Source organism: Mustelus asterias, chromosome 10 (assembly GCF_964213995.1).
Source record: "Mustelus asterias chromosome 10, sMusAst1.hap1.1, whole genome shotgun sequence".
NCBI classification, from domain to species: Eukaryota; Metazoa; Chordata; class Chondrichthyes; order Carcharhiniformes; family Triakidae; genus Mustelus; species Mustelus asterias.
The window spans coordinates 105,240,256-105,261,783 of NC_135810.1; the positions used below are offsets into that span (position 1 = coordinate 105,240,256).

General features: G+C 44.7%; 1 protein-coding gene across 2 annotated transcripts in view; it reads right to left on the minus strand.

Moving 5' to 3' along the window:
* Positions 1-21,528, minus strand: part of p4ha3 (prolyl 4-hydroxylase, alpha polypeptide III) — an 87,513-nt gene that overhangs the window by 38,532 nt on the left and 27,453 nt on the right. For both annotated transcript variants that reach the window (XM_078222869.1, XM_078222868.1), the window contains exons 4-7: positions 16,557-16,706; positions 14,853-14,904; positions 11,735-11,898; positions 9,873-10,049 (exon numbers count right to left, since the gene is read on the minus strand). In XM_078222869.1, coding sequence (XP_078078995.1) covers positions 9,873-10,049; positions 11,735-11,898; positions 14,853-14,904; positions 16,557-16,706 — 543 coding nt within the window. The remainder of the gene's footprint in view (positions 1-9,872; positions 10,050-11,734; positions 11,899-14,852; positions 14,905-16,556; positions 16,707-21,528) is intronic.

Here is a 21,528-nt window from a genome sequence, read left to right on the forward strand (position 1 = left end):
AGGGAGTGGGATAGCTTGATCTTGGTTTCAGATAAAGCTCGGCACAACATCATGGGCCGAAGGGCCTGTTCTGTGCTGTACTGTTCTATGTTCTACTAATGTTCTTGGGACCTGGGTTCAAATCCCGCTACAGCAGATGGTGGAACTTGAATTCAATTTTAAAAATGTGGAATTAAAAGTTTACTGATGAACATGAAACCATTGTCAATTGTTGGAAAAACCCATCTGGTTTGCTAATGTCCTTTAGGGAAGGAAATCTGCCTCCTTACCTGATCTGGCCTACATGTGACTCCAGTGCCACAGCAATGTGGTTAGCCCTCTGAACAAGGGCAACTAGGGATGGACAATAAATGCTGGTCAGCCAGCAATGCCCATGTCCCATGAATGAATTTTTAAAAATGGTATAGTATATGGGCCATTAAAACAATTCTGTACCAAACCACTGGCACAAGCCTGACCATTCAGGCCTTTAAATAGCCAGATCAAACATGTTTGTGGCCACATTATATTTGCCATGTACAATAGATTCCACAGATACCTGTGAAACGCTCAGTAACATAACTTGCCTACAGGTATGAATGTTCATGTATGGGCAGCGGCACTCCAAACTCTGGAGAAAGCCCAGACATGCAGTGTCGGAAAATATTACCTGAAGGATTTGAAGATTCATGTTAACATCCAACCACAAGAATGAGCAACTGAACGGATAGTTCATACGCTGCTCCCGCACTAGTAACGCTGTGATTAGTGAGAAGGATCCACTTATCCAGAGCTACATGCTGCCAAGACTCCGTAATAGTGGTTAACACTGCTGCCTCACAGCGCCAGGGACCTGGGTTCAATGTGGGTCATTGTCTCTGTGGAGTTTGCACATTCTCTCTGTGTCTGTGTGGGTTTCCTCTGGGTGCTCCGGCTTCCTCCCACACTCCAAAGATGTGCAGGTTAGGTTGATTGGCCATGCTGAATTGTCCCTTAGTGTCAGGAGGATTAGCAGGGTAAATGTGTGGGGTTAAAGGGATAGGACCTGAGTGGGACATGGGCATCACTGGCTGGCCAGCATTTATTGCCCATCCCTAGTTGCCCTTGAACTGAGTGGTTTGCTAAGCCAAATCGGGGGGCAGTAGAGAGTCAACCATTGCTGTGACTCTGCAATCACATGTAGGTCAGACCAGGTAAGGATGGCAGATTTCCTTCCCTAAAGGACATTAGTGAACCAGATGGGTTTTTCCGACAATTGACAATGATTTCATGGTCATCAACAAATTTTTAATTCCAGATTTTGTTTTATCGAATATCGAGTCCATTATCTGCCGTGGTGGGATTGGAACCCAGGTCCCCAGAACATTAGCTAATTTTCTGGATTAATAGTCTAGTAATAATACCACTGGGCCATCGTCTCCCCAGATGATCCCATTCATACTCCGACAAGATAATCATAGAATCCCAACAGTGCAAAAGGAGGCCATTCGGCCCATCGAGTCTGCACCAACTCTCCAACAGATCACCCCACCCAGGTCCTATCCCCTTAACTCCATGGGTGAGATTCTCCAGCCACGCTCACCCAAAAAAGGGGGAATTGCGTGGTCCGCCCCTCGCCCGCTACAATTCCTGTGACGGTTGGGACGAGAGAAATACCCCCATGTATTTGCCTCACTAATCCCCCTAACCTGCACATCTTTGGAGTGTGAGAGGAAACCCGAGCACCCGGAGGAAACCCACCCAGACACGGGGAGAATGTGTGCACTCCACACAGACAATGACCCAAGGCTGGAATCGAACCCAGGTCCTTAATCATCTCTGCTATGCTTTATTAGACAGTTTTGTTCCACCAGGCGGGACGGTGGCACAGTGGGTTAGCACTGCTGCCTCACAGCTCCAGTGACCCGGGTTCGATTCCTGGCTTTGGTCACTGTCTGTGTGGAGTTTGCACATTCTCCCCGTGTCTGCGTAGGTTTCCTCTGGGTGCTCCGGTTTCCTCCCACAAAGATGCCCGCGTTAGGGTGATTGGCCACGCTAAATTGCCCATAGTGACCCGGGATGTGTAGGTTAGAGGGATTAGCGGGGTAAATGTAGGGGTTGTAGGGATAAGGCCTGGGGTGGGATTGTTGTTGATACAGACTCGATGGGCCAAATGGCCTCCTTCTGCACTGTCGAGTTTCTAATGGCTTTGGAATTTCATACGCACAGTGCTGCAAATGTTCAGCCATCTTGAATCTGTTGTTTCAAGTCACAAGAATGGTGCCTCAAGTCCCTTCTTAAAACTTCGTCAGTGGTTTTCAGCTCGTAAATACAGAAAGTCATTTTGCATCAGCATAACATCGCAACAACAGCAATTATCAAAATAGATGGAAATCTGAATTTTATATCTTCACAGCAGAGTATATGTTGGGATCACGGTGATGCCACAGTGAGACAGCACATTGACAGTTTTGATCCCTGAGATACAAGGGAAAAGTTCCTGCCCTGGGGCCAAGGTAGAGAACAAGCTGAGGCCAGCATTAGAGGGCTCGGTTACGAGGAATCCTTGATTCTACAGTCTGCTGAGGGGCAGCTGAGAGGAACACACACAGAAACAGCTGACGGTAAACCGTTAAGGGAAGGTGCCACCTCAATGTTACTTTGAAGTAGATTACAATATTTGAGCAAAGGTGCCCAGGCTCAGAATGGTGAAAGGCAGGTCACGGGCTGAGAGAAGGAAGCTTTTTCCCACAATGACTGTTCCAATACTTGGAATAGACTTTCAGATATGGACATTAAGATACACGGGATGTGGTGCTTCAGTGAGTGCAGGGAGAGAGGGCAGGGCAGGGGGTCCTGACGGCTTTCCTCATCCATCTTAGCATCTTGTGCAAAGTGAGGGAACAGTGGGCTAAACAGCTCATTTTGGGCAGCAGTGATTTAAATCAGGCTTGTCAGCCCTCGGTGGGAGTGATAACCCATATGTTTTTGCAATTTATAACCATGGCATCTCTGAAGTTAATGGGGACTGCAAATGTAAAGGAATCAGTGCAGGTGTAGCTTGCAGTGCGGTTTAAACCAAGCTTCTAATTGCAGCATAACTCCCTTGAGTGTTGCCATTGGACAAAAAGCATGACCACCGGTGGCTGGAGAGATTTAATTGTGCTTCCTGCCTTGCTGCAGGCTAGTGGAGGGGTCCAGTTCCTGCTACCTTCTTTCTGCAACTATTGTCAGAGCAGTAGCTGTTTGTAACTGTAAGATTATTGCACAAGTAGGAGAGGTGATCTTCCTAGAATCCCTGCAGTGCAGAAGGAGCCCACTTGCCCCATCGAGTCTACACCGACTCTGCGAAAGAGCATCTTGCCCAGGCCCCCATCCTGCCCTATCCCTGTAACCCCATGTCTCATGGTGCAGTGGGTAGCTTCCCTGTCTCTGGGCCAGAAACCCAGGATTCGAATCCCACTCCAGGATTTGAAGGCCAAGGAAGGTGGGTTTATAATGTGGACAACAGACTGTCAACTTGTAAATCCTTCCAACATATACCCATAGCAGGCGGTGAGAGCAGGAGAGAAATCAAAGTCAGAGCCGCTACCATTGCTATTAATAGCTTCAAGCTATACAACATGTATGTAAATGTACACACTGCCATAGCATTGGGGTGGGGGAGCTGGGTGTGGGCTGGTTGGTCAGTTTGCCAGTGTGGATCAGATTGGCGCCAACTGCATGAGGTTTGGTCTCTGTTCCAGCTGGGGTGGATTTGGGACCCGTCTCCATGCCCCAGTTGTGGAGACAGGTCATGGGTCCGTGGTTCGGACCTGCCTTCAGGCAGAGAACTGGAAAAATCATTTAAAGTTGACGCGGTCACTGTGGAACGGACCCTAAAAGTTTCGACGTCAGCAGGACTGGGAACTGGCACTGGAGAGCTGTCGTGAAACAAGGTTAGACAGTGATTAGAGATCCACAGGGTGGGATTTTCCATACGGGCCTAGCTCCAAAGCTGGAAAATCCCGCCCGAGGTCGATGGACGTTTGCATGTTCCGTGTCCCACCCACTACGATTCCCGTGGCGAGCGGGACGGGAAAATCGGCTGTAAGACCAACAACCCCTGACCTTTCCTCTCCAATAGCATCTTTTTTCTTCCAAAGGCAGAGGCTACTCAAAGAGGACAAGTTCAATTTTGTTCCATCTGTGTAACAAGCAGAATAGAGCTATGATTTTAATGTGCCTCCAACAAGCCTATTATTAGATTCGGCTTAATTCACTGTAGAGACAGATTAACTGAGCCAACCAATGTGCAGTGTTGTATTTGATTCCAGCATGGCATGTTGTCAAATATTTTGATTGATAACCTGTTTCCTGTGTCTGCAGAAAGTATTATTTGCCTTTTTCCAACGGCGTCTAGGATTTCATCCAAACTTGGTCACAAAAAGAGGACTGACGTCAGCCCCAGAAATTGGAGCCCAAATGCTCTCACACAGAGCATCACAGCAAGAGAGTAGGGGTGAGAGGTCAAAGGTAAACACACGTTAATTGAACAGGTCATGAAGGAAGGGAAGATGCCAACTGTATTCTTGCTGCACTCGGCATTCCCAGCTTTGAATCTCAGAGGCAATTCTCACCCTTAGAAAGAGTAAACTGGAAAGTTAGTTTGTGTGTCCAGACTTGGAAAGCTGACTGTAAGTGTGGGGACAAACCAGCCATTCCTTATTCCTTTCGACCTCAGAAATAATTCAATCCAATTCAAATAATCCTTGTTTTTTTTTAATGCTATTAACAGGATCAAAAATGCATTTGTACTAAAAACATAGAGTGGGATTTTCCCAAAAGAAAATCAAATTTGCATAAAAACGAGTAAATCCTGCTGTTTTTTTCAGCGGGAGTTTAAAAATGAATCTCCCACACTCTGCACTGCAGAGTGCACTGGTGTGATTCACTCCAAAAACCAGTGAGCTCTACCCGCTGGAGAGACCAGCAGTGTAGCGCTGAGTGGGCCACTGCACACGCACCGATCTGTCAGCGCTGAGATTGGTGCATACATACACAGTAGCCCCGCACTGCCGGCCTCCCGATTCCTGGCCAGCCCCGCAACCCCCGCATTGCCGGCCCTCTCACCTCCTCCCTCCACCCCCCCCCCCCCCCCCCCCCCCCACACACACACACACAACGGCCCAATCGCCGGCCCAGTGGGGAGCCCACAAAATGGCCTCCGCTTGAGTCTCTCGGCCTGCTGCACTACAAAAGCAGTGCTGCGGGACGGGAGAATCGCCCCCATAGTCGTATGGTTTGATTATAATATGAAAGTCAAGGCGGCTGCATTTAACCCCTCCAGCCTCCCCCCTGTCCACACACTCCTGGTGAGAGCGGGTAGGGGGTACAGTCGAGGCAGCGCTTTCACCTCCGGTTTAGAAGTGCGATTATACCCACTGTCCGATTAACTGGCATGTTACAGACAGCCTGTCGGGGCTTCGCTGCAGGCAAGTGAAGGCCACATAATTATGCAATTAATGGCAACCGATGGCATTAAAAGGACCCCGACATAAAGATGTTGTACAAATAAAGACTGGGCTTGATACTGGTTGCCCCACTTTGCACAAACAGCAAGTAGCAAATAGCAAGAGTGTCTCAAATTATGAAAGGCATATGAATATGTCATAATTTGACTGAATTGGAAAGAATATATCAGCTTTTTTTTAACACTATCAAGGATTCACCTTTAAAGCTATCATACTATGTATTTTTTTATTCATTCGTGGGACATGGGCATCGCTGGCTGGGCCAGCATTTATTCCCCATCCTTAGTTGCCCTTGTTCAGGGCAGTTGCAAGTCAACCACATTGCTGTGGCTCTGGAGTCACATGTAGGCCAGACCAGGTAAGGATGGCAGATTTCCTTCCCCAGAGTGCATTAGTGAACCAGATAGGTTTTTCCGACAATGGTTTCATGGTCATCAGCAGATTCTTAATTCCAGATATTATTTTTGTTGAATTCAAATTCCATCATCTGCTGTGGCGGGGTTCGAACCTGGGTTTCCAGAACATTAGCTGAGTTTCCGGATTAATAGTCCAGCGATAATACCACTAGGCCATCGCCTCCCCAATCATTGCAACATGTGAAGTGTCTGCTGCATTATATCCCCTATCTGTGATGAACAAAGCATCGTAGCTGTGAGGGACAGCTCGGTGGATAGGATATTGGTATGTAGATAGGCTGGAAAATTGGGCGGGGATCCTGGATTCAGGATTCAATCCTGGACCGGGGAGCGGCGCGGGCTTGGAGGGCCGAAGGGCCTGTTCCTGTGCTGTATTGTTCTTTGTTCTTTGTTCTTCTCTTAGGGCGAATCCTCCCATCCTGGGTCTAATTCTCAAGGCAAGACAGGAACCAGAAGCGTTTCCTGCTATGGGGCCAGTGGGAAAACATGCCAAATCTTCTGGGTGCGACATCATTAGTTACGTTCTCAGGAGTTTTGCGCAGTATTCCATGGTGGGGCAGGTCTGGTGGTGTGTAGTCCACCATCTTATCCGGCCGCCATATTGAAAAGGCGACAACATCACTGACCCATTATTGAAGAAAGAAGGTGGACATCCTGAAAATGAAGGTAGATCACCGGGAGCAGCTTGAGACCAGATGATGGAGCTCTTGAGAATGAAGATGGATCTCCAGGAACATTCTGAGGCTGGAAGATGGACCCTCCTCCAGGATACTAAATATGGAAAGTTCACCTGCAGATGCTGCCTCCCACCCACTGTTGTGGTATTCCGGGGTCCAGGGTGCCAACGGCCTCCATCCTGAACTTCGGAGGTAGCGTCACACATTGTGACATCAGGAAGCGTAGTGGAGGACATGCCCCTGTCTACATCGATGAGGACGAAGTAGAAATGGTCGAGACCTTCATGCTTTTAGGTGCCCAGATCGCCAACAACATGTCCTGGTCCCCCCATGCCAACACTATAGTTAAGAAAGCCCTCCAACGCCTCTACTTTCTCAGAAGACTAAGGAAATTTGACATGTCCGCTATGACACTTGCCAACTTTTACAGATGCACCATAGAAAGCATTCTTTCTGGTTGTATCACAGCTTGGTATGGCTCCTGCTCTGTCCAAGACCTGAAGGGACTATAAAAGGTTGTGAACAAAGCCCAGTCCATCACTCAAACCAGCCTGCCAACCATTGACACTGTCTATACTTCCCACTGCCTCAGAAAAGCAGGCAGCATAATTAAGGACCATGCACCCTGGACATTCTCTCTTCCACCTTTTTCCGTCGGGAAGAAGATACAAAAGTCTGAGGTCACGTACCAACCGACTCAAGAACAGCTCCTTCCCTGCTGCGGTCAGACTTTTGAATGGATCTATCTTGCATTAAGTTGATCTTTCTCTACACCCTAGCTATGACTGTAGCACTACATTCTGCACTCTCTTGTTTCCTTCTCTATGTACGGTATGTTTTGTCTGTATCGCATGCAAGAAACAATACTTTTCATTACATACTAATACATGGAATAATAATAAATCAAATCAAATCAAACATCTGCATGCCATATTGTCCCAGATGTGTTTCACACCAATATGTGTTCCCTCTGGCGCTGTGGAGAATCGGGCGTGAGGAGTTGGGCCTTCATCTGCATCCCATTGACAGGATGCAAGTAAGTTTCACGCTGGCTTCCAGTGGGTTTCCCGATGCACCATCAGGCACCAGTGGAAGATCCTGCAGGAAATTCACACCAGGATAAAAATGATTGCCATTGAATTATTCCCCCCACCCCACCTGTCATTGAACCCACCGGGTAGGGGTTTGGGAGAACTCCGCTGTTTAGCTTGCAGATGGCTGAATTAGAGTTAGAGTTAGTAAAACCCAGTCCAGATAATGATATTAATAGACTGTGATTATCCAGAATTACAGGCTGACTATGGGTTAAATGTTCTGAACTGGCTGTCATCCTTAGACTTGTTAAATATAAGTCAGTGTCTTATGTGCCTCTACCTAATTCCCAGTTTGCTGGGAACTTTGAGTTGCTCTTGTACCTGGTGTTTTCTGAATGCTAAAGATTCTTGAGAATAAGGAGACACTGGGAGTGGGATTTTCCAGCCCCTCTGCAGCGTGTTTTCCAAAGCAGAGATGGTTCGCCATTCGCCGTGGGCGGGATGTCTATGACGTTTTGCGTGGCTCACCTGCCCCGCCCCCAGGGAACCTGCCGTGGGGAGGGGAGGGGAGGGGTGGGGGGGTCACCTTGAGTGGGACCAGACAATTCCACCCTGGGAATTAATCTGGTCAAAATGTTACCCGACATCTACCATAATCCATCAGAGCAAACATAAAGATCAGCTCCTGAGCTCACCTAAGTTAAGTATGAGAAAAAATATGTGTTTGAACTCGCTGTGTTTGAACGGGAATCAAAGTATGTCCAAAGTATGGCTCTCAGTTCGGATCTGTGCACTGGCTCCTCATGTTGTTAGCATGTTAGATCCAACGAATCTCTTCATTCCTCTGCATTCCTCACCATTCCTCTACACCAATGGTTCCCAAACTTTTTTCACTGGTCCGCACTTTCGGAATAAAAATTTGCTCGCGCCACACCGAATTTTTTATTGATAAGAAATACATTCAAAAACAAAAAAAACCCAACAACTAGCAGTGCTTGATTCATAACATAGAACACAACTACTTTACAATATGATCATGGGACATCCAGAAAGTATAAAACAATTCTTGTTTAAACCATGTTTAAATGTTTCTTTGATTGTCTTTGAATCTTCCCGCCACACTTGCCATCCTCTCTCGCCGCACCAGTGTGGCGTGCCGCACCCTTTGGGAACCACTGCTCTACACAGTAATCTTCCTTATTCCCCTCTAATCCCCATTATTCCTTTATAACACTCATTGTTCCCCAGGGCGGCACAGTTGTACGGAGGGTGGCATGATGGCACAGTGCTGCCTCACAATGCTGGGGACCCGGGTTTGATTCCAGCCTTGGGTGTCTGCCTGGGTGGAGTTTGAGCGAATCTGCGTGGGTTTCCTCCGGGTGCTCTGGCTTCTTCTCACAGTCCAAAGATGTGCAGGTTAGGTGGATTGGCCATGCTAAATTGCCTCTTCGTGTACAAAGATGAGTAAGTTAGGCGGATTAGCCATGGTAAATGTGTGGGGTTACAGCGTAGGGCGGGATGTGGGCCTGTGTAAGATGCTCTTTCGGAGAGTCGGTGCAAACTCAATGGGCTGAATGGCCTCCTTCTGCACAGTAGGGATTCCATGGTTTTGATGTGGTAACAGTACTAGCTGGAGATTGGAGTGGGTCTGTGAGTAGATACAAACTTTTCATGGCTGGCATTTTAGCTGGAATTCAATCAGGACTGACAAGATATAGACATCCTCTGTCTGCTGTCTATAAAGGTCCTAAGTGAAATAGATTTTTTTCAGTCTGAACCAATAGAGTTGAGCAAAGCATCAAAATGTGATCTGGCAACAAAGTAGTAGTGTCACTGAAGGAAGCAAGAGATTAGTGAGTATTCGGATTACTGGTTGTGCCTTTGGGATATTCTTGGATGACTTGGGTGATACTCCCAAGCATCAGACAAAGAAAATAACAGTCAGAGAGATGAACCACCAATTAAATCTTGAAGATCTAAAGCTATGTGTACTCTGGCCCAGCCATCAAGATGTTTTGGGGCTGTTGGTGATTCTTATAGTAAACCAACATGAGATGGACTTGCACCTTGAGGCTAAAGCGAAATCACAACCACTGGTCTAATTATACTTGGGGATAATTCATTAACCCTTTGTTAACTCCTCACACTTGAGGCACATTCACCATTTGCTAAGCATACCCCTTTTTGCATCATTTTATTGAAAGTCAGAAATGATCTGATCAGTGATATCAGTGACATTTTGAAAATGTGCAAAGATGCAAAAAGAAAGCTTACCGAAGGACCAGCAATTTCCTTTATCCTCTTGGCTTCGGAATCGCTGATAAATTTGTGGTACAGTACGACATATGGTTTCTGGCTTATAATCTCCCTCTTCGCTGGTTGTAGAATCAGGTGTGGACTGAGGTTTGTCTCATAGGAACAGTAAAGTTGCGAATCTTGATAATGCTTTGGCTAAAATAGAGAGACGCGGTATTAAGGAATACAGAGGAATGATGAATAATACAGAGGAATAATAAGGAGCACTGTACGAGGAATGATGGGGAATGTCGAGGAAGGAAGTGGGATGCTATGGAATAATGAGAAACAGAGAAGAACAGTGCGGAATACAGGGGAATAATAAGGAATGTTGTACAGAGCAACAGTGCGGAAAACATGGGAATAATGAGGAATAGAGACCAAAAAAATGTGGTTTTATGGAAGAATGAAGCCTTAACCATTAAAAATTACTTTCATAATCTCCATGCAAATAAACCACATTCAATTACTTCACAATATAATTATAGGGTGTCAGTGTCGTTCAGGAGTTGCTGAACATAAGTGCTCAAGTTACAATCTGAACTACTAAAGCTTGTTGGCATACTAGCACAGGGATACATCATCAGGGATACTTTTATTGAGGCCATTCCTCTTCGTATTTAGTTGCAGAAGACTATACAGAGAACAGGGAGCAGTTCATATGCAATAATACAACGGATGAATGGAGAGAGCTGCGACTCACCCAGGTTCCATTCCCATTTTCAAGGGGTTCATAACAGGAAAAAGTAATATTTTCTTCTTAAACATTAAACAATACAATTTGTTTGAAATTCACATGTAACACTTGTGATTAAAAAGTACTCTTTTTAAAAATACTGGGTCAATTTGAAGATTCAATGCTTTATGTCAACATTAAGGGCAACATTAACAAGGGCAACATAAGCCAACATTAAGGGCATTTAAATGGTCATTGGATAAACATATGGATGATATTGGAATAGTGTAGGTTAGATGGGCCTTAGATTGGTTTCACTGGTTGGCGCAACATCGAGGGCCGAAGGACCTGTACTGCGCTGTAATGTTTAATGTTCTATGTTCTATGTAATGCAGCTAACTGTCAGATTTTCAGAATAAGGGGTTTACATTTAGGATTGAGATACGAGGAGAAAAGTCTTCACTCAAGAAGTTATCGACTGTTGGAATTCTCTATCCCAGTGGGCTATGGATGCTCGGTTGTTGAACATATCCAAGTTTGAGATAGATAGGTTTTTGGATACTAATGGAAATAAAGAGATATGGGGGAATTGTGCAGGAAAGTGGAATTGAAATAGAAGATCATAATGAAGGAAGGTGCAGGCTACAGTGACCGAAGGCTTACCCCTGCTCCTATTGCTTACGTTCCTACAAATCTGATAGTTAAACTGTTTTTTCAACGTTTATTTATTAGTGTCACAAGTAGGCTTACATTTACACTGCAATGAAGTTACTGTGAAAATCCCCTAGTCGCCACACTCCAGCGCCTGTTCAGGTACCCTGAGGGAAAATTTTAGCATGGCCAATGCACCTAACCAGCATGTCTTTCAGACTGTGGGAGGAAACCAGAGAACCCAGAGGAAACCCACGCAGACACTGGGAGAACATGCAAACTCCACACAGACAGTGACCCAAGCCGGGAATCAAACCCGGGTCCCTGGCGCTGTGGGACAGCAATGCTAACCACTGTGCCACTGTACTGCCCTTGGAACTGTAGCTGGACTATACTAGTCGGCTTCAAAGGAAAAAAATAAATTTAAACGTGCAAAACCCTCATGACTCAAAGTACTGAAAATGGCACTAAGTTTGAGTAAGTCTACATTAGGGCCAAGAGGCCATGCAGTTACCTGTGAACCCAGTCTTTGACACAATGATTCATAGGTGTCCCTTGTGAGCAGATGAGTTACATTTGGTCTTTGGAGCACAACTTCCTTTGGCTCAGCATCTAAAGATGCTCGCAAAATTTTTTCATACTTCAGTATGTTCCTGGCAACTCTCCTATTGTTTGAATCTGTTGACAAGAGATCAGCTAAACAACTAGTCTTCAAATAGTATAAATGTTGATGAGATGCACAAATTCTTACTTTAATATAAAGCAGAAGGTCAATTCGGAACAAATAGTGACTATCACGGTGGAATGCACTGATGTTTTTAAGTTAATGATTTACACATTGTGTGGTTGCGCCATTAATCCATTAAGTGCCACAAGTTATTATCTGAACAAGGTTTCCTATCGCAGAACAAGCAAAACCCTATTTATATATCACGGCTATATTGGAAGACAATCAGGCATTTACATTAAGCAGCATTGTATTACTTAGAGACCTGGACAAGAATCGGAATTCTCAAGGCAGAATGGCGCATTTGGTTGAAAGAAAATGTTTCTGTTCCAACAATTCAGCTCCAGCTCACAGTCATCGCGACGTACAACGCAGAAAAGGCCGTTCGGCCCATCATGCCTGCACCAACAATAACTACCACTAAAGTCGCGCTAATCCCATTTTCCAGCACTTGTCCCATATCCTTGAATGTTACGATGTTTCAAGCGCTCGCCCAAATACTTTTTAAAGGTTGTAAGGTTTCCAGCCTCCAAAGCCTTGCCAGCTCACGGCCAATCAAATTTTGAACTTTTAGAAGTAACAGAAGAGAGGTGTGATTTTCTGTCCGAAGATCACCGTCACTTCAATAACAAAGCACCCACACACAATGACAACACCAAATGTTTAAAACTGACTGGGGAGAGGGAGGCTTAATAGTTACCAAAATAAAGTTCTGCTGCTTAATGGTTCCAGTTACAATCACTTTAATGCTGGAATTTTACCGCCTCGCCCGCCTGAGGCCAACGGAGAATGCCGTTCTGCGAGCCTCGCCCGCCCCGATTCTGGGGCGGGCGTGCCGGTTAAATTCCGGCATAAGTGCCTTCTCTGCTGTTCTTGTTACTGTTCGGAATATTGTGTTGATCAACTTCAGACACGTTCAGCTAATCTTTACCACACTCTCTCTCCCATGTATTAATTGGGCTCCATGTGGTTTATAGCACATAAAGCATTTGCAACCACACAAAACACAGCCAAGGTAGTGATGGACTGTTCACCCCAACATCTGGAATTATAATGCAGATTTAATTGCGCTTCAGTGGGATTTCCACTGCGTTTCCAACTAAAGCTACAGCACCACAACGTAACTTGGAGGAAATTCCAGGCTGATAGTTATTTCGCTTTACTTCACTTAAAAGGTCTAATTCTGTGTCTCACACTTTGTTAACGGAACACTATTGAATATTTCAAAATAATGCAACAGGATTTTTTTTAAATTCAAATTTCTTGTTCGAAAAGTGACTTTTGAGACTTGGCTCTCAACTGATTTTGGATTCTTCTGAGGTTTTCTGCAGAAAAAATATCTGTAGCCTTTTTCGCGAGAAAATCAAAGTTTAAAAAAATGGTCCTCTCGCGTTGGGGACTACCCAAGACTGTCAAGAGTGAAAGGGAAGGCAAAGTATCTATACATCAGAAAGTAGTGATTAGTGTTTAAGTCAAGCTTGGCTTTTAAAGATATGAAGATTTTAGGCCAGAGGAGGTGATGAGGAGGTGTGAGGAGTCTCACATGTCTGGACTTGTGTGGAGGGATGAACTGGATTGAGAAAGTGCTGATTCCAACAGCGAGAGAACAGAATGTAAGATTTGGGCGGCACGGTGACACAATGTGCGGATTAGGTTGATTGGCCAGGTTAAATTGTCCATTAGTGTCAGGGGGCTTAGCAGGCTAAATACATGGGGTTACAGGAATAGGGCCTGGGTGGAATTGTTGTTGGTGCATGCTCGAATGGGCCGAATTTTTTTTTATTCATTTGTGGGTCACAGGCATTGCTGGCTGGCCAGCATTTATTGCCCATCCTTAATTGCCCTTCGAGGGCAGTTAAGAATCAACCACATTGCTCTGGAGTCGCATGTAGGCCAGACCAGGTAAGGATGGTAGATTTCCTTCCCTAAAGGACATTAGTAAACCAGATGGGTTTTTCTGACAAGCAACAATGGTTTCATGGTCTTTGGTAGATCCTTAGTTCCAGATATTTGTTATTGAATTCAAATTCCACCCTCTGCTGTGGCGGGATTTGAACCCAGGTCCCCAGAACATTAGCTGAATTTCTAGATTAATAGTCTAGCGATAATACCACTAGGTCATCACCTCCCTTTGCACTGTAGGGATTCTATGAAGATGGTATAATTTGGAACTGAGAAACACGCAATTAGAATTCAGATGACTGACCATAAAAATGTTGAGAGAATGGAAAAAGACAACAAATGCTGGAATATAGAGGACGATTACAGCCTATAGATGAGTGAAGGGTCCTGATCAAGAATGTGAGTTGTAATCGGACGGCTTTCTCAGATTTGGGAGCAATATTCATGTCGATATGAATGCAGGGGGGAAGACGGGATCAGGCTATTGAGTGGGATAATCAGCCATGATCATAAGGAATGGTGGAGTAGGCTCGAAGGACTGAACGGCCGAATCGAGTCCTATTTTCTATGTTTGTACTTTAGAGAGCTGTGGAGAGAAAAAGTTGGAAATCAAGCTTTTTGAAGGCAGATTTACCAATGGAGAGTTGTGAGGCCAAAAATATCTATGGAGGGAGAAGATAAAAGGGCGAAGCCTTCAAGGGTAAGAAGTGGCAACCTTGGGTTGGCTTGCTCTTTGATATGGAGAAACAACAGATGGAATTTTCCAACCCCTCCCCCCAACCCACAGCCAGTGACGGCCACGGCTCACCATTGGCCGTGAGTGGGATCTTCCAGTTCCGTTAAGGTCTATGGCATTTTGTATGGCTCACCCATCCCACTGCCGAGGAGCTTGCTGTGGGGGTCACCTTCAGCGGGACTGGAAGATCCTGCCAGCGGGAAGGGCCAAAAATCCTGCCCTGCGTCCCTGAAAAATGGAAGGAAATAAGATTTTAGCAGCACGTACCAAGCTGTAGTAGCTCTTTAGATAGAGTCACTGCGTAACCAACATTTCCTGTCTGAAAAATAAGACACGATCAACATTACACCATTGTTCCTTTTTTCCATTTGGAACCATAAAAATGTTACATTACAGAAAGAAATTATTAGGCCACTGTGTCTACACTGGCCAAAAAATAGCAAAAAATAGAAACTAGCCACTATTCAAACAATTTTTCAGCTATTTCTGACAATGATAACATGATAGGTTTTGAAGTTGTTCTGAAATACATCATGGAATAAAGAATTGTGACATCATTATGTTCCAAAGAAAATGCCCATGCGACCTGAGTTTGCCATGGGGGTGAACAGCTAAGAGGCAAAGGGTAAATTGAAAGCTAATCACAATGAGGTTGGGTCAGCCTGTGTTTTCTGTTTGGCAGTTCTGAAGCCACTGAGAACTTGTGCAAAGAGGAAACAAGTAAGGTTCTCTCCGAATGGAATAGTTTTCTGTTTGGCGGTCTTTGAACTGTTAAAGCAGAACTGAGAATAGAGCAGAGACTGGGTTACTCTGTGTTACACAGTTGGAAAGAGCAGAGAGCTGAAGACGGGAAGGCCAAGGAATTGTGAATTGGAGAAGACCCTTTGCTGTTGTTTCATTGTTTCCAGGTCCCACCTAGACCATTTAAAGGGGTTGGAGAAGGAAGTCTCTGGACATTCTGTGTCATCAGGGCTGTTGTGACCTGAGTGAGAGAGGATTCAGAAATGTCAGTGTTAACCATGATGTGGAGATGCCGGCGTTGGAGTGGGGTAAACACAGTAAGAAGTCTCACAACACCAGGTTAAAGTCCAACAGGTTTATTTGGTAGCAAAAGCCACTAGCTTTCGAAGCACTGCTCCTTCGTCAGGTGAGTGGGATTTCAATTCACAAACAGGGCATATAAAGACACAAACTTGTGTCTTTATATGCCCTGTTTGTGAACTGACATCCCACTCACCTGACGAAGGAGCAGTGCTTCGAAAGCTAGTGGCTTTTGCTACCAAATAAACCTGTTGGACTTTAACCTGGTGTTGTGAGACTTCTTACTGTGTTAACCATGTCAGGGAACTTCAGATGGAGGAGGGTTGCTGGTGAATCGACAATCGACAATGGTTTAATGGTCATCAGTAGATTCGTAATTCCAGGTATATTTTTATTGAATTCAAATTCCACATTTTCTGTGGCGGGATTCGAACCCCAGAAAATTAGCTGAGTTTCTGGATTAATAGTCTCGCGATAATACCACTGGGCCACAGAGCATGATTTCAAATTATTACAACTGAAAACATATTAAACTCTTAAAGAGTGAACAGAAACAACGAGCTGCAGTTAAATAGCATCTTGAACATATTGAAGTGTCCTAAAGTGTCTTCCACTTTTAAATCATTGGGATGGCAACTTTCTTTTCTGCGGTGAACACAGGAAAGTGTTCTTTGAAAAGCATTGCCCAATATCTCAAACTATTTCATTTGTTGCCACTAGAAAGTCAAAAGTCAGGAGCGTTCCAGTAAAAGGTGAGTTACGAACTTATCTTCAACAAACTCAGTACCCTCTCTGATCAAGCCTCTCATCAAAGAGTCACAAAGCCATCACCAATTGTTTCAATAATTTTCACATAGCAATCAGTTATTATGTCCCCAACACTTGTCCTCTCTCATCAAGTAAATTCGACCGTCAACATGTCCTGCTTACCATGTAATGGGAAAAGGCAAGGTGATCAAGAGCTTCCTCAAGACTTCCTTGGTCCTCCGTGTTCCAAATTCCTCGACTTTGTCGGAAAAGTGTGACTGCTTCTTCCAGCCAGGTAACTGAGTGATAGTAGTCATCTATATCATAGGCAACCTGGGTACAGAACGTGCATTTAAATATATATTTTAAAATGGTATCATAATGCTCAGTGAATAGGTAGTTAAATACAATTGTGCAAAGTAATAGAAGAATATTTTATGGTCAATTAAATATGATTGTTTTGAAATGTAATATCACATTTGTAATGTCAGGGAAAAGATACATAAGTCTACGGTGACACACCAAGCGACTCAAGAACAGCTTCTTCGCTGCTGCCATCAGACTTTTGAATGGGCCTAACTTATATTAAGTTGATCTTTCTCTACACCCTAGCTATGACTGTAACATTATACTCTGCACCCTCTCCTTTCTTTCCTTCTCTCCTATGCACTCTATGAACGGTATGCTTTGTCTGTATGGCGCGCAAGAAACAATACTTTTCACTGTATACCAATACATGTGACAATAATAAATCAAATCAAATTAAATCACAATGTTTATATAAGGCTGTATAAGAATGCTTTCTATATAAAGCTATATATGTGTAGATCTTATCTATATATAAAGTGCTTTTTGTATAGGTATTCAAAAATATCATTTTTAAATTGGCCTTTGTGAAATTCACTTGCATTTAGGGATCAAAGGTTATGGGGAAAAAGCAGGATTAGGCTATTGAGTTGGATGATCAGCCATGATTGTGATGAATGGCGGAGCAGGCTTGAAGGGCCAAATGGCCTCCTCCTGCTCCTATCTTCTATATTTCCATTTTCCATTTCAAATTGGACAGAAACAGTAAGCGAGACAAGCAAGATTTTTCCCTTGGGGCAGGAAACAGAGTTCAAGAATGGGTTTCTGATTTTGATGGGGTTTCCCCCCCACCCTCCTTCATTGGTCTAGAGTGGGTTATCAAAGCTGGAGGACCAATCAAAGACCCTGCAACTTGAAAGGAGCAGAACGCTGCAGCAGAAGGCAAGTGAGAGAGAGGGTGTTACAAAATGGAGGGAACCTCTCTCCAACCTTTTAAAAACTCAAAATGAATCTTGCAGGCCAGGCCACCGCAGTGTGGGGGTGGGTAGCAGTTGTGGGGTGAGGGGGTGGGAACTCACCTACAATGTTCCAGCACGGAGGCTTGCCCGAAGCACTGGCCACCTAAACAGCCAACAGGAGACCAACACCAGGTAGTTAAACTGGCCTCTGCCACCTGCTAGGACCTGGACGCTAACTGGAGAATCCCAACTGAACTTCTTTAATTGGCTTCATAGGCTCTTAATGAATCAAGCCAGCTACCCACTGTATGTGGGTGGGTAACCCTGCCAACTCCCATCTCGCCACTGCAAAAATATCCTGGCCAGGGCATAGCTGGGGGACTGGCACATGAGCCAGTGTTGCTATTTTCAGTGCCCATCTGTCTCCAATCCGGGCCCCGACGAGGATAAAAATCAAATAATTGCTCTGACTTCTCAGTGTGTTTAATGAACAGAGAAGTGGGTCAGATCTGTTCGCTGACTGTAATCAGTTCTCCGATAGCTCTGCTGGAAGATAATAAGCACAAAACTCCTGACTCAGTTTACTCTGTACTAGCTGCTGCTATTTTACACTCTTTGTGAATCACAATATCGTTACTTCTTCAGTATTAAGCCATATGTCCATGAAGGTTTGCACCGTTTGATGTAAAAGTGAGAGAATCTCGGGAAGTGAGCAGAATTAAAACCATTTCTGTGAACATGGCAGCAATGTGATATAAATTAGAAATGATGAATAATCCTTCGGTGAAGAACTTCATCATCTCCATGGTTACGCTGAACCAGAACATTAGCAAGAAACAACAGCAAAGCAATCTAATTTCGCAACAATTTTCTTTACTATATATTCCAGATCCAGTTAGTCCTGAGTGATATAAATGGGCAGAGAATTCAGGAAGCGCAAAGGGACTTGGGAGTCCTAGTTCAGGATTCTCTTAAGGTTAACTTGCAGGTTGAGTTGGTAGTCAGGAGGGCAAACGCAATGTTAGTATTCATTTCGAGAGGGCCAGAATACAAAAGCAGGGATGTACTGCTGAGGCTTTATAAGGCTCTGATCAGACCACATTTGGAGTATTGTGAGCAACTTTGGGCTCTGTATCTAAGGAAGGACGCAGTGGCCCTGGAGAGGGTCCAGAGGAGGTTCACAAGAATGATCCCAGGAATGAAAGGCTTGACGTATGAGGAGCATTTGAGGACTCTGGGTCTGTACTCGATAGAGCTTAGAAGGATGAGGGAGGATCTCATTGAAACTTACAGAATACCGAAAGGCCTGGATAAAGTGGACGTGGGGAAGAAGCTTCCATTAGTAGAAGAGATTAGGATCCGAGCACACAGCCTTAAAGTAAAGGGATGACCCTTTAGAACCGAGATGAGGAGGAATTCCTTCAGCCAGAGGGTGCTGAATCTATGGAATTTATTGCCACAGAAGGCTGTGGAGGCCAGGTCATTGAGTGTCTTTAAGATAGAGGTAGATAGGTTCTTGATTGATAAGGGGATCAGGGGTTATGGGGAAAAGGCGGGAGAATACAGTTGAGCAACAGATCAGCCCAGATCGAATGGTGGAGCAGACTTGATGGGCCAAATGGCCTAATTCTGCCTCTATATTGAATGGTCTTATGTTCACACTACACTGAACATAACCAATATCAGTAGCACATGGTTCTGCTGCAAGCCCTTATTTTGAGAATAAAAAAGTTCTGATTTGTTGCAAAGTTCAGAGTTCCTTTATCTAATCAGAAAGCTTTTTGATTTGGATGTGATCCCAATTTGGGATTTGCTTGGATTTCAGATTCAGGTTACATGCACCTTCCTTTCGTTGAGGGGTTGCTAAAGAAAATGATAGCACGGATCAACCAAATGAAGGTCTAATCAAGTAAAAAGGCAATACAATTCTATCTTCTTTTCTGACAGGGCATTTATGCAACTAAATTGAGCCTCCAACACCAGACACAAAACAATCCCCAAGTCTGTGATTGGGAACAGATGGATTCGCAATGAAAAGCAAGCCACTAGTGTGAAGTTGGGAAATTGGAAATCACTTCAGCTGGTTAAAACCAAGAAAGTAAGTTTGTTATGGAGACATATTGGATATTATTCAGCTCAAGAGCACTGAACTCAATTGTCTCAAGTCCTGCCAGAACCCATCATCGCTGGAACATCTTATGTAAAGCTGCGCAGCAAATCATTCTGGCTTAATAAATAGTTGGACAGAAACATTAATGAATTTAGGGAACAAAGTAGTGAGATATGAACCCACCAATGGTAATGCAAAATATATGGTCAGGTATTAGTAGCCGGTTCGAACTTGCTCAATTTTTCACTGAGATCAACCCTGCCATCTAAGGTGAATTAATAGCCCAGTGTCTGGAACTGCAAAAGCCTGGAGTGGGATTTTAACTTGCTAATTGGCTATAAAGCTGGTGTTGTGAATTAGTTGGCTGCTATAGAAATTGTCTGATTTAAAGTTTAATTATTAGTCACAAATGGACTTACGTTAACACTGCAATGAAGTTACTGTGAAAATCCCCTAGTTGTCACATTTTGGCGTGTGTTCGGGTACACTGAGGGAGAATTTAGCATGGCCAATGGACCTAACCAGCACGCCTTTCGGACTGTGGGAGGAAACCGGAGCACCTGGAGGAAACCCACACAGACACGGGGAGAACGTGCAGACTCCGCACAGACAGTGGCCCAAGCTGGGAATCGAACCCGGGTCCCTGGCGCTGTGAGACTCCCTTTACTGTTGACGGGTCAAAGATCTATCCCCATCTCGCTTAACATGACTAAAAACCAAACTCAAAAATGGTTCCAATAATCAGCTTCCTCTTTGTTGCACTTGAATGAAATTCATAGAATCATAGAATCCCTACAGTGCAGAAGGAGGCCATTCGACCCATCACCAATTCTCTCTGACAAGGAAGCTTAGCCAGGCCCTTTCCCACACCCTATGCCCATAACCCCTCTAATTTACCATGGCTAATCCGTCTAAGCAACACATCATGAGATACCAAGGGGCAATCTAGCATGGCCAATCCACCTAACCTGCACATCTTTGGACTGTAGGAGGAAACCGGAACACCTGGAGGAAAACCATGCAGCCACGGGGAGAACGTGCAAACTCTGCACAATCACCCAAGTTCAACAACACCCGATTAAAGTCCAACAGGTTTATTTGGTAGCAAAAGCCACACAAGCTTTCGGAGCTCCAAGCCCCTTCTTCAGGTGAGTGGGAATTCTGTTCACAAACAGGGCATATAAAGACACAGACTCAATTGGGTCTATGAGTCTAAACCTGTTGGACTTTAACCTGGTGTTGTTAAACTTCTTACTGTGTTTACCCCAGTCCAACGCCGGCATCTCCACATCATGACAATCACCCAAGGCCAGAATTGAACCTGGGTTCCTGGTGCTGTGAGGCAGCAGTGCTAACCACTGTGCCACCATGCCACATCAATTGCTGAAGAAAAACTGGTTGAATTAAGAGAGGAAGGAAGAAGGAGAAAATGTTCTCCTGATCTAGGTTGTAGAAGATCCACTTACAAGGGCAATAATAGCACATTATGGGGAAGGGACTGAGTAGCTCAGTTTGCTAGACAGTTACAGCATGGATCAGGTTAATGCCAGCAACACAAGGTTGAGCCTCTTGAGGTAGACTTGGGGCCTGGCTCCTTGCTGTAGCTGCAGTAAAACAAAGCTTTGCTACGGTTTGGTAAATAATTTCTGAGAACCTGCCCTCAGGGCAGGAACTGAAGAACAACAGCGCATTTGTTCTCAACTGTTTACACTTTCTGGCTGAAAGCCCCGCCCTTCATTTCTGCTGGTCAAAAATGATCTTCACAGAATCCCTACAGTGC